The sequence below is a fragment of the Schistocerca cancellata genome, chromosome 10, assembly GCF_023864275.1.
Source record: "Schistocerca cancellata isolate TAMUIC-IGC-003103 chromosome 10, iqSchCanc2.1, whole genome shotgun sequence".
NCBI lineage: Eukaryota > Metazoa > Arthropoda > Insecta > Orthoptera > Acrididae > Schistocerca > Schistocerca cancellata.
Genome location: NC_064635.1, coordinates 115680770 through 115694315, shown reverse-complemented (window position 1 = coordinate 115694315; position 13546 = coordinate 115680770). Strand labels below are relative to the sequence as shown.

Sequence of the window (13546 nt, the reverse complement as noted above, 5' to 3'; positions counted from 1 at the left end):
ACGGCTTTAGTTTCCCATTGTTTTCAGCTGTTTGCAGTACCATCACAGCAAGGCCGTTTTGTTTAATATTACAAGGCCTGATCAGTCAATCATCCAGACTGTTTCGCCATCATCTACTGGAAAGGCTGCTGTCCCCCTTCAGGAACCACACGTTTGTTTGACCTCTCAACAGATACCCCTCCATTGTGGTTCACCTACAGTACGGCTATCTGTATCGCTGAGGCACGCAAACCTTCTCACCAACGGCAAGGTCCATGCTTCCCCTTTGTATGTAGGTGTTTTTTGAAGTTCTTGTGGCCTGTCAATAGTCCAAGCAAGTGTTTCATTTCTCTCCTTTTCAAGCCCAGGATTGAGAGACTTCTCTTAGAGCATGGCTTCAGCATCAATACCTTGCTGTGTTTTTGCTATTCGACCCTAGCCTAATATTCTACATGCTGTCTCCTTGTCCAGTCTCATAGTTTTATCATCGCCTCAGTGATTGTTGGGACAGGTTCTGGTCCTATAAATAGCATCATTGCCCCTATCCTGGCTGACCTATCAGCTTGCTCATTACCACTAATCCATGAGTGACTGGTGACTCACAATAGGTTTGCCTTATTGCTTTCCTCTAGGTCCACAAGGACTTTGTAGCATTCTGCCACAATCTTTGATCTTATTGTATAGGCTGCGAGTATTTTCAGGGCTGCTTGGCTGTCTGAATAAATGAAAATGCTATGACCTCTGTAGCACCTCAACAAATTCTCCTTCGCACACACCTTGATGGCAGATATTTCTGCTTGAAAAACAGTGGCCATCTGCCCTAGAGAGATTGCAGTCTCCAGCCTCGACTGCACTCAGTATACCTCGACTCCAACACTGTGGTCTGTTTTTGAACCACCAGCAAACCAGACTATGTCCCAAGTACGGTGTTGAAATTTGTTCTCCCAGAGCCCTCTACTTCCAATTACTACTTTGAAAGGCTTGTCGAAGCAGCTGGAAGGTATTATATAGTTGGCTGGCATTTCCCCAGCCGTACCTATGTCTACTTCACTCAGTATTTTACAATACCAGAGAAGGAAAGTTGCTACTCACCATATAGCGGAGATGCTGAGTCGCGGTAGGCACAATAAAAAGATTCACACACTCATTGCTTTTGTCCATTAAGTCCTTTGTCAGCAGTGGACTCACATACACACATGCACGACACACTCTCAAGGAAACGCAACTTGCACACACGTCTGCAGTCTCAGAGAGCTGAAACTACACTGTGAGCAACAGCACCAGTGCATGATGGGAGTGACGACTGGGTGGGGGTAAGGAGGAGGCTGGGGTGAGGAGGGGGAGGGATAGTATTGTGGGAGTGGCAAACAGTGACGTGTTGCAGTTTAGACGGAGGGCAGGAGAGAAGGTGTGGAGGGAGGAGGGGGTAAGTAGCAGAAAGGAGAGAAGTGAAAATAAAAGCAAATTAAAAGACTGGGTGTGGTGGTGAAATGACAGCTGTGTAGTGCTGGAATGGGAACAGGGAGGGGGCTGGATTGGTGAGGACAGTGACTAATGAAAGTTGAGGCCAGGAGGGTTACAAGAACATAGGATGTACTGCAGGGAAAGTTCCAACCTGCGCAGTTCAGAAAAGCTGGTGTTGGTGGGAAGGATCCATATGGCACAGGCTGTGAAGCAGTCATTGAGATGAGGGGTATCATGTTTGGCAGCATGTTCAGCAGCAGGGTGGTCCGCTTGTGTTTTGACCACAGTTTGTCGGTGGCCGTTCATGCAGACAGACAGCTTGTTGGTTGTCATGCCTACATAGAGTGCAGCACAGTGGTTGCAGCTTAGCTTGTAAATCACATGACTGGTTTCACAGGTAGTCCTGCCTTTGATGGGATAGGTGATGTTAGTGACCAGATTGGGAGCTGGGGATGTGTAAGGTTGGACGAGTATATTGTGTAGGTTCGTTGGACGGAGGAATACCACAGTAGGAGGGGTGGGAAGGATACTGGGTATGACATTCCTCATTTCAGGGCACGACGAGAGGTAATGGAAACCCTGGCGGAGAATGTAATTCAGTTGCTCCAGTCTCGGATGGTACTGAGTTACGAGGGGAATGCTCCTCTGTGGCCGGACTGTGGGACTTTGGGAGGTGGTAGGACAATGGAAAGATAAGGCAGGGGAGATTTGTTTTTGTACAAGAATGGAAGGATAATTACAGTCAGTGCAGGCTTCAGTGGAACCCTCGGCATATTTAGAGGAGGACTGCTCATCACTGCAGATGCGACAACCACGGGTGGCTAGGCTGTACGGAAGGGACTTCTTGGTATGGAATGGGTGGCAGCTGTCGAAGTGGAGGTATTGCTGGTGGTTAGTAGGTTTGATATGGACGGAGGTACTAATGTAGCCATCTCTGAGGTGGAGGTCAACATCTAGGAAGGTGGCTTATTGGGTTCAGGGTGTATACGACCCGGGACATCGGGAGATCCGGGAAAAACCTGGGAATTTTTTCGTCCGGGAGAAAACCGGGAAAAACCTGGGAATTTTTTGGAATTCCGGGAACTTTTCCTTGTTTTAGTTACCAGTTAAATTTTTGTTATTTTAACTGGTAAGAACCAATACTCCAACAAAGGATATTACTGTATTCCACGTCTGCAGGATAATATTGCAGCAACAAAACATTAACAAGAGGAAGAAAAATGAAAATAAAACTTAAGCGGCAAAGGAATTGCGCCATATACAACAAAACACAGTGCTCATACAAGCGTCTGCCAACCAAAGTGTGTCAAAGGCTTTAGGAAGAATATGCAGTGCTTCCTAACAACAAATTGCCTCCGATGAGTGTGGCATGACAGCTGTTTACATTTGATTCATTTGAGCAGTTGCGGGCGGGCTCTTGCGCATGCGCAGTTGAGTCGCCTATGGGTAGTACCTTCTCCCGCTTCTGGCTACAGATGTGTGGCTGAGCGCCACTATCTAAATTGCTCCAGTTCGGAAATATCGTAGATCCAGGGCTGATGCACAGAGCAGTCTGAGTTGTAGTGGGGAGGTGGGTAGTCTCCACGTGACCTGTGTTTATGTTTAGTGATTTTGCTGTTTCCTCTTCGTTTATTGCTCTCACATTAAATGAAAACAAAACGGATTTCTGTGGCCGGGAGCTACCAAATTAATTAAAATACGTTCGCATAATTACAGAAGGCTAAAATATGTTGTTAGTTCCAGGTTTTATTTCCACCTTTCTGACAATCAAGCATTAATCACCTTGCAGAACAATGAAGTTATTTTTGTCGGTTTGCTAAAGAGATTGGGCTTTTATTAATATTTTGCGCTCAGGAAGTCAGTTTATTTTAAACGAAGTGTTTAATCTCACACTGTTGGCTAGTTTCAACTACTCGCTGCATTTCAAGTGCGTGTTTTCCATCTTCTAGCTCGTATGACATTATGCCATAATAAAGAACCAAACATGAGATAATACAGTACTGGTACTCTAGAAAATTTACTTCCGAATCTGGACATACGATTGTGCACTTTAAGCCAAATTACGCATTTTAGTATGGTTCACAAAATTACGATGCTCCTGAAGTATCCTTTGATGTCTTGCTTCTTTTATGACATAATGCAAGATCGCACGTACGAACATACGGGCTTCCTGCGTCATCCATCGTAGCTGCGCTGGCGCGGTGACGCCTGTTATCTGGCGCTCTCTGGCAACTGCTGAAACGAACCAGTTTCTAACAGGTCACGGGAAAATATTGCGAATGATGGTTTGAAAAGTGTTACTTTCAAAGTAAATTTCCTTTTACGCAAGATGAACTATGTGCGAGAATGTATGATGAATTTCGTAAACCACAGAGCGTTTGACTCTCATGTAAAAATCAACTCCTTGAGGATGACCATCTAGAATAATTTAGAGCCCAGAAGATCAGACGTTTACGTCGTTATAAAAAATTTTACTGGCACATTTGTGTCATGTATCTTAAAGTGTAACACGCGCAAAATGATCAGCATTATATGTGGAAGCTTAGCTTCTCTTGCAGCTTATTAATCTTAGAGACCAATATTATTTGTGAAAGCTTTGTTTTTCTTCTATCAAAACTGTGTGTACTAATTTAAACCATTAACTTTTCTTTTTGTGTGTTCGCACTACTTAAGAGTGATCTTGCTATTGGTCGACTACACTGTGTGTCTTATACTGTCATCAGCTGTCGAGATCACGTGACATGAGCTATGACTGGCTTACAAAAGTGCGTCGCAATCTCGATTTCATTGCTTCGGAAAGTAACATGCAGTGTTTGGTGGAATTCGAATTTATACCTCCGTAAAACGAAGAAATGCAGCGTACATGTTGCTGCACATCAAAGATCTTTCCAAAATGTGTTTTTTTCCCCTGTGTTTCGTTTTCTAAAGTGCCGGTAATATGTACGTCTGTTTAGAAAACCATAAACATTCTAAGGATTGATAAGTTTTACAGTGCCGAGGAAAAGTATACTATCATTTAACACGGAAAAAGTGTATTTTCATCCAGGAGAAAGTGTATTTTCAACCGGGAAATCCGGGAATTTTTTTTCCTTGTCCACTTATACACCCTGTGGGTTGAGTAGGACCAGGTGAAGCAAATGGGGGAGAAGTTGTTGAGGTTCTGGAGGAATGTGAATAAGGTGTCCTCGCCTTCAATCCAGATAGCAAAGATGTCATCAGTGAATCTGAACCAGGTGAGGGGTTTAGGATTCTGGGTTTTTAGGAAGGGTTCCTCTAGATGGCCCATGAATAAGTTAGCATAAGATGGTGCCATGCGGGTGCCCATAGCTGTACTGCGGATATGTTTGTAGGTAATGCTTTCAAAGGAGAAGTAATTGTGGGTGAGGATATAGTTGGTCATGGAGGCTAGGAAGGAGGTTCTTGGTTTGGAATCCATTGGGAGTCTGGAAAGGTAGTGTTCGATAGCAGTAAGGCCATGGGTATTAGGAATGTTCGTGTACAGGGAGGTGGCATCAATAGTGTCGAGCAGGGCACCGTGTGGTAAAGGGAGAGGAACTGTGGAGAGTCGGTTGAGGAAATGGTTGGTATCTTTTATATAGGAGGATATGTTCTGGGTAATAGGTTGAAGGTGTTGATCTAGAACAGAGATTCTCTCAGTGGGGGCACAGTAACCGGCCACAATGGGGCGTCCTGGGTAGTTGGGTTTATGGACTTTAGGAAGCATGTAGAAGGTGGGAGTGCGGGGAGTGGTAGGGGTAAGTAGAGAGATGGACTCTGGGGGAGGTTTTGGGATGGGCCTAAGGATTTGAGTAGTGACTGGAGATTCTGCTGGATTGCTGGAATAGGATCACTGTGGCATGGTTTGTAGGTGGAAGTATCTGACAGCTGACGGAGTCCTTCTCCCACGTAATCCTTGCGGTTCAAAACAATGGTGGTGGAGCCTTTGTCTGCAGGTAGGATTATAAGATCGGGATCAGTTTAAGATGATGGTCTGTGGTTCTTTCTGTAGATGTAAGATTAGTATGCATGTTGAGGGATTTTGGGAATGATGGTGAGGCAAGGTTCGAGGATAAGAAATTCGGAAAGTTAACAAGGGGTGGTTTGGAGGCAGTGGGGATGGATCACAGTTGGATGGAAGAGTGAACTGAATTAGGCAAGGTGGTGGGAGGGAGTTTTGGAGGGTGGGGTAAGTGTAGTAGGTCTGTGAGACAGGGCTTTTCAGCTATGAGGGGGCATGGGTGAGGTTTGGAGGTTGTTGTAGGAGTGGTGGACAATGGTACTCCAAGGCGGTAGTAGGAAGTGAGCAGGATGGAGAGCTTTTTGAGGTGGCATTGTCCATGTTGCTCAAGTTCCTGCAGGGCATGAGATTCAGTGTGTGTAGGCATGACAACCAACAAGCTGTCTGTCCGCATGAACGGCCACTGACAAACTGTGGCCAAAAAACAAGTTGACCACCCTGTTGCTGAACATGCTGCCAAACATGATACCCCTTGTTTCACTGACTGCTTCACAGCCTGTGCCATATGGATCCTTCCCACCATCACCAGCTTTCCTGAATTGCGCAGGTGGGAACTTTCCCTGCAATATCATCCTACATTCCCGTAACCCTCCTGGCCTCAACTTCGTTAGTCACTGTCCTCACCAATCCAACTCGTCCCTGTTCTCATTCCAGCACTACACAACCACCATTTCACTGCCACACTCAGTCTTTTAATTTGTTTTTATTCTTACTTCTCTCCTTCCCGCTACTTACCCCCTCTGCACCTTCTCTCCTGCCCTCTGTCTAAACTGCAACACTTCACTTTCCGCCACTCCCACCTTACTATCTCTCCCCTTCCCCGCCCCAGCCTCCTCCTTACCCCCACCCAGTTGCCATTCTGAGACTGCACATGTGTGTGCAAGTTGGGTTTGCTTGAGTGTGAGTGTGAGTGTGAGTGTGAGTGTGTGTGTGTGTGTATACTGCTGACAGAGGCCTTATTGGCCGAAAGCTGTGTGTGTGTGTGTGTGTGTGTGTGTGTGTGTGTGTGTGAGAATTTTTTTATTGTGCCTATCGCGACTCGGCATCTCTGCTGTATGATGAGTGGTAACTTTCCTTCTCTGGTATTGTTACATTCCATCTTGGATTTTCCATTGTTTGATTCACTCAGTATTTTAGTGAGAGATCCTGGATACCACAGTGAGTTCCAGTTCTTACCAGTCTGTAACCTGTGTGCTCCAGCTGCTGCCTCCATCTTTACCCACGTGTGTAATGGGGGCATGTCTAGCATGGTTTCCATCCCATCAGTGGGAGTGCTGCTAATTCTGCCTATAATCACTAAGCAGACCCACATCAGTGTTACTGCTGGTGTCAAGATGTGGAGAACCATCAACGTGACTTCAGGTCACATCAGGTAGTGATTGAGGGAACTCTGGTGACACAGCGGTACATTGCGGACATCGTACATCCTCACGTGTTACCTCTGATTTGACAGTATCGTGATGCTTTTTTCAACGGGAGACTGCTCATCTACATGTTGCATGTCTATATGAACTGTTGGCTTGATGTGGAGGCCAGTGAGATGTCTCCCTGCCAGTATCTAAGATATCAAGGACAAGTTACAACTATTGTGAACCAGTATGTCTCAGGAGAGTATACAGTGACTTGGACACCCTCCCCGAATGGGTCAGTGCATGTATCCAGGGCGGGAGAGAGGGTTCAACAACATACTCTATAAGTTGGCTCATACTGCAAAGTTCTGTGTAAATTTGACTTGATTTAATAATTACATACACTCTAAATCAGTGGAGTTACACTTTTTTCTGTTCTCCCCATCTGGGTGCTTCACTTTTTGTCAGGCAGTGTATGTTTATCAGCAGTACTACATATCTTGTCCACTTGAGGTAGGCACTGGCCAGCAATAGTCCCTTGTAATTTACACAATATATTCACTGTGTCTGGTTGGCCACACAGCATATGGAATCAGGTTCTGATCATTAATCGCATATTACAGTGAGTCCACGACAAACTGGCACTTGATAATCTGGCAGACCTGATAGTCTGGCAAGCATCAGAAATTCACTTGTCGCATGTGATAGTACTGTCAGACGCCTTCGAGAAACATCGCAACCATCCAATGCGGCACCTCATCTGTAACAATTTTCTGCGTCACTGAGTGATGAAATTCTCTTCAAGATAAGCCAGTTTCATTGTTATGCCAGCAGATAACTATGACATAACTGCTCGAAGAAGACGAGATGGAAGTGATATACGAGGGTGGTTTGAAAAGTTCTTGGAATCACCATGAGAGCTCAGCGTTGGAATCACCATGAGAGCTCAGCGTCACCCCTAGCACAACAAGTTGTTCACATGATATTTATTGGACTGTTGCCTGTAAACACATGCCACGTCAGTGCTCTTGGGTGAGAGCTGTGGCAGTGACGTGAGTCTGTTGTTCCTGCGTAGTGATTTGGGCAGATGGAAAAAAACATCAAGATTTGGGCAGTGGTTAAGTACTTTGTAAAGAAAGGTATGAAAGCAAAGGACATTCATTCTGATTACCAGAATACACCGGGGGACTCTGCTCCTTCATATTCAACTTTTGCCAAGTGGACAAATGAATTTAAATTTGGTTGGGAGAGCTTAGATGATGATCCACACAGTGGTTGGCCAAGATGTGTCACTACTCCAGAAGTCATTGGAAAAGTGCACAAAATGGTCATGGAGGATTGCTGATTGAAAGTGCGTGAAATTGCTCATGCTTTCCAGATGTCATCTGAAAGCGCATATCACATTTTGACAGAAGAATTAGAAATGAAAAAATTATCTGCAAGGTGGGTGCTGCGAATCTTGACACTGGATCAAAAACGCATGAGAATGGATATATTGGAACAACATTTGGCCTATTTTAGGAGAAACAAACAAGATTTTTTGCGCCGGTTTGTGACCACAGATGAAACTTGGATGCACTACTGCACCCCATAGACAAAACAAGTCAAAGCAGTGGAAGCATGCTGATTCTCCACCACCAAAGAAAGCAAAGACAATTCCTTCAGTAGGAAAGGTCATGACATCAGTGTTCTTGGATGCGAAGGGGATTCTGTTTGTAAATTATCTCCCCTCTGGGCAAACAATTATTGGAGAACACTATGCTAAGCTCCTGGACAAATTGCAACAAAAGATACGTGAAAAAAGGCCGTGTTTAGCAAGGAGGAAAGTCATCTTCCATCAAGACAATGCGCACTTGCACACGTGCCGTCGCCATGGAAAAATTACACGAACTAAGGTGTGAATGGTTGCCACACCCGCCTTATTCACCTGATACGGCTCCATCAGACTTCCATCTCCTCCCAAAACTTAAATATTTTTTTTGTGGGCAAAGATTCACTCCAAACGAAGAATTAATAGCTGGAGTTGACAGTTATTTTGCAGGCCTGGAAAAAAGTTATTTTCAGGATGGGATCAAAGCACTGGAACATCGCTGGACCAAGTGCATTGATCTACAATGAGATAACATTGAAAAATAAAAAAGTTTCAGAGATGTAAGTACTTTTTCTCTAGTCTGCTCCGAGAACTTTTCAAACCACTCTCCTATATGATGGGTTGACAACTGATCACTCTGAAACTGTGCAAATGCTAAATTCTGCATCACTAATGATTGCATTTTCAATAGGTGAAGTTGACAAAAGATCAAAATTCAAAGACATTTAGTTATCGAAGAGGAACTACTGACCATATGATATTACCAAGTGTTTTGAACCCACAGGACACACCAGAAACTGAGTGACGAAGAAGAGATGCTACAACTAACATCTCTTGAGCTGAAGCTTCAGAAAACTTGTACATTTTTGTGAAATTTGCTGAGAATATCCAATGATACAGTGGTTTTTTACTTACGAATCTGAATATCGCAAAAAATATTTTTTGTCATAAAAGAACTCAATCCAAGAAAGACGTTAGCATTTCTGCAATGTTTCAGAAGGCTCAGAAAAAAAACTCACTAACCCGTCAGTGGCGGATACGTCAAATGTATTTCACATCCTCGACATCATTGGATATTTGTGCTGTTCCTAAAGGCAGTGATTTCAACTAGTCTGCACCAGATTCTTGGTAATAGTTTTTATTAATTGGCTTCTTCTTGACATTTTCAGATCAGTGGTGCTTATTTTTTTTGTAAGTTTTTTTTCATAAATGGATTACAAAAGTTATTCGTGGATATTGAACTACTCTGAAACTTTGAGGCTTGAACTGATTTAATTGAGCATTGCAATATTCGACTTTTAGTTTAGTTTTGCTTTTACAGAAAAGTAATACATATTTTTAATTTTTTATTTTGTAATTTCTGATCTCCCATGTTGATGTGTTTAATAAATAACTGCTAGTTGGCCATTTACATGAAAAGTACAGGTTTTAGTTATATCCTCTTTTTCTAAACTAGGACGTTGTAAACAGCCTTGATAAACTGGCATTCCAGATCCCAGAATGTGCCGGATTATCAAGGTTCTATTGTGTATGGCAACAGTTTCGCAGGGAAAGGTGAAATGCATTTTCTGTGTATGAGGGAATTGCCGAAGCAATGAACACATACGGAATATGAGCACAAACTGATGTATGAATTCCTTTGTGATGTCATATTCCCACTTTGCAGGACACCTCTGCAACTTCAGGAAGTGAATCTAGACCACATTCCAAGTCCGAAGTGATACCAGAAGCTTTGGAAAGGAGAAATACACAAATCAGTGACTTGGCAACACCAGACAAAGTCAGCAGCACTAGCAGAGACTTGGTCAATGGCGACATCAATTGGAAGTCAGTGCAGAAGGTACACAACTAAAGTTAAAAAATTTTAGTAACAATGTGTAAAGGTCAGAGCATGTGTTATAAGTGGCCTCCAACAATAGTGTGTTATTTTGCCCTCTCTCTTTTCCCCCGAGAGAGGAACTGTTAGTTTGAAAGCTAGGAAGATACCAATTTTACTTTTGCATGTGTCAGTACTACAGATTTCATCTCATTAAGATTAGCAGTGGCCAGCAATTCTCTCCTGTAATTTCCACGATTTATTCTCTATGTCTGGTTATCCACCCGCCACTTAGAATTACATTATGGTGTCTAATTTGAATTTTCATTCTGTAGCAGAGTGTGCACTGATTCGAAACTTCCTGGCAGAGTAAAACTGTATGCCAGATTGGAACTGTGACCTTGAACCTCTGGCAGGAAATGTAAAATCAGCATACACACACTACTGCAGAGTGAAAATTAATTCTGGAAGCAATACACTAGGCTTCAGCTGTACCTTGTCTTCACAGTGTCCTGTCTTCCAGGACTGCAGTTTCCGAAAGGTTTGACGAGAGCATCTTTGTAGTTTAGAAGGTGGGAGATGAGGTACTGGGGATGTACAGCTGTGTGAGTAGGTCGTGAGTTGTGCTTGGCTAGCTCATTTGTAGAGCACTGGCCCATGAGAAGCAGAGGTCTGAGGCTTGAGTCCCAGTCCGGCACACAGTTTTACTCTACCAGGAAGTCATATTGTGGCCTACAGGACATGGTTTGTAGTAATGTCATCTTAATGATGTGATTTCCTGTGCCTCTAATTTCCTCTACAACCTCAAAGAAGTAAAATTATTTGAATTGGTAGACAATAAGATCAAACCCATCAGCTAACAAGCTTAGCTTATTCTCTTTTAGTGAGCCTCATTTCATACAATCCACTAATTCAAACAACTATGGCTAACCAAAGTTGTTTGATTTAGTGGATTGTATGAAATGTCTAACCACCTCCCATGAACCATGGACCTTGCCGTTGGTGGGGAGGCTTGCGTGCTTCAACGACACAGATAGCCATACTGTAGGTGCAATCACAATGGAGGGGTGTCTGAAGAGAGGCCAGACAAACGAGTGGTTCCTGAAGATGGGCAGCAGCCTTTTCAGTAGTTGCAGGGGCAACAGTCTGAATGATTGACTGATCTGGCCCTGTGCACTAACCAAAACGGTCTTGCTGTTGTGGTACTGCGAATGGCTGAAAGCAAGGGGAAACTACAGCCGTAATTTTTCCCGAGGGCATGCAGCTTTACTGTGTGATTGAATGATGATGGTGTCCTCTTGGGTTAAATATTCCAGAGGTAAAATAGTCCCCCATTCAGATCTCCGGGTGGGGACTACTCAGGAGGACGTTGTTATCAGGAGAAAGAAAACTGTCATTCTACGGATCGTACCGTGGAATGTCAGCTCCCTTAATCAGGCAGGTAGGTTAGAAAATTTAAAAAGGGAAATGGATAGGTTAAAGTTAGATATAGTAGGAATTAGTGAGGTTCGGTGGCAGGAGGAACAAGACTTTTGGTCAGGTGAGTACAGGGTTATAAATACAAAATCAAATAGGGGTAATGCAGGAGAAGGTTTAATAATGAATAAAAAAAGAGGAGTGCAGGTTACCTACTACAAATAGCACAGTGAATGCGTTATTGTGGCCAAGATAGACACGAAGCCCACGCCTACTACAGTAGTACAAGTTTATATGCCAACTAGCTCTGCAGATGATGAAGAAATTGATGAAATATATGATGAGATGAAAGAAATTATTCAGGTAGTGAAGGGAAGACGAAAATTTAATAGTCATGGGTGACTGGAATTCGACAGTAGGAAAAGGAAGAGAAGGAAACGTAGTAGGTGAATATGGATTGGGGCTAAGAGATGAAAGAGGAAGTCACCTCGTAGAATTTTGCACAGAGCATAACTTAATCATAGCTAACACTTGGTTCAAGAATCATGAAAGAAGGTTGTATACATGGAAGAACCTTGGAGATACTAACAGGTTTCAGATAGATTATATAATGGTAAGACTGAGATTTAGGAACCAGGTTTTAAATTGTAAGACATTTCCAGGGACAGATGTGGACTCTGACCACAACCTATTGGTTATGAACTGTAGATTCAAACTGAAGAAACTGCAAAAAGGTGGGAATATAAGGAGAAGGGACCTGGATAAACTGACTAAACCAGAGGTTGTACAGAGTTTCAGGGAGAGCATAAGGGAACAATTGACAGGAATGGGGGAAAGAAATACAGTAGAAGAAGAATGGGTAGATTTGAGGAATGAAATAGTGAAGGCAGCAGAGTGTCAAGTAGGTAAAAAGACGATGGCTAGTAGAAATCCATGGGTAACAGAAGAAATACTGAATTTAATTGTTGAAAGGAGAAAATACAAAAATGCAGTAAGTGAAGCAGGCAAAAAGGAATACAAACTTCTCAAAAATGAGATCGACAGGAAGAGCAAACTGGCTAAGCAGGGATGACTAGAGGACAAATGTAAGGATGTAGAGGCTTATCTCACGAGGGGTGAGATAGATACTGCACACAGGAAAATTAAAGAGACCTTTGGAGAAAAGAGAACCACTTGCATGAATATCAAGAGCTCAGATGGAAACCCAGTTCTAAGCAAAGAAGGGAAAGCAGAAAGGTGGTAGAGGGTCTATCAGGGGCGATGTTCTCGAGGACAATATCATGGAAATGGAAGAGAATGTAGATGAAGATGAAATGGGAGATATGATACTGGGTGAAGAATTTGACAGAGCACTGAAACACCTAAGTCGAAACAAGGGCCCGGGAGTAGACAACATTCCATTAGAACTACTGACAGCTTTGGGAGAGCCAGTCCTGACAAAACTCTACCATCTGGTGAGCAAGATGTATGAGACAGGCGAAATTCCCTCAGACTTCAGGAAGAATATAACAATTCCAATCCCAAAGAAAGCAGGTGTTGACAAATGTGAAAATTACTGAACTATCAGTTTAATAAGTCACAGCTGTAAAATACTAACGCGAATTCTTTACAGACGAATGGAAAAACTGGTAGAAGCCGACCTCTGGGAAGATCAGTTTGGATTCCGTAGAAATGTTGGAACACATGAGGCAATACTGACCCTACTACTTATCTTAGAAGAAAGATTAAGGAAAGGCAAACCTACGTTTCTAACATTTGTAGACTTAGGGAAAGCTTTGATAATTCTGAAGGTGGCAGGGGTAAAATACAGGGAGCGAAAGGCTATTTACAATTTGTACAGAAACCAGATGGCAGTTGTAAGAGTCGAGGGGCATGAAAGGAAAGCAGCGGTTGGGAAGGGAGTGAGACAGGGT

At 43.3% G+C, this 13546-nt stretch overlaps 1 protein-coding gene across 1 annotated transcript in view; it reads left to right on the top strand.

Moving 5' to 3' along the window:
• Nucleotides 1–13546, top strand: part of LOC126106175 (serine/threonine-protein kinase PRP4 homolog) — a 168689-nt gene that overhangs the window by 94180 nt on the left and 60963 nt on the right. The window contains exon 14 of the mRNA XM_049912413.1: nucleotides 10068–10241. Within this exon, the coding sequence (XP_049768370.1) occupies nucleotides 10068–10241 (174 nt within the window). The remainder of the gene's footprint in view (nucleotides 1–10067; nucleotides 10242–13546) is intronic.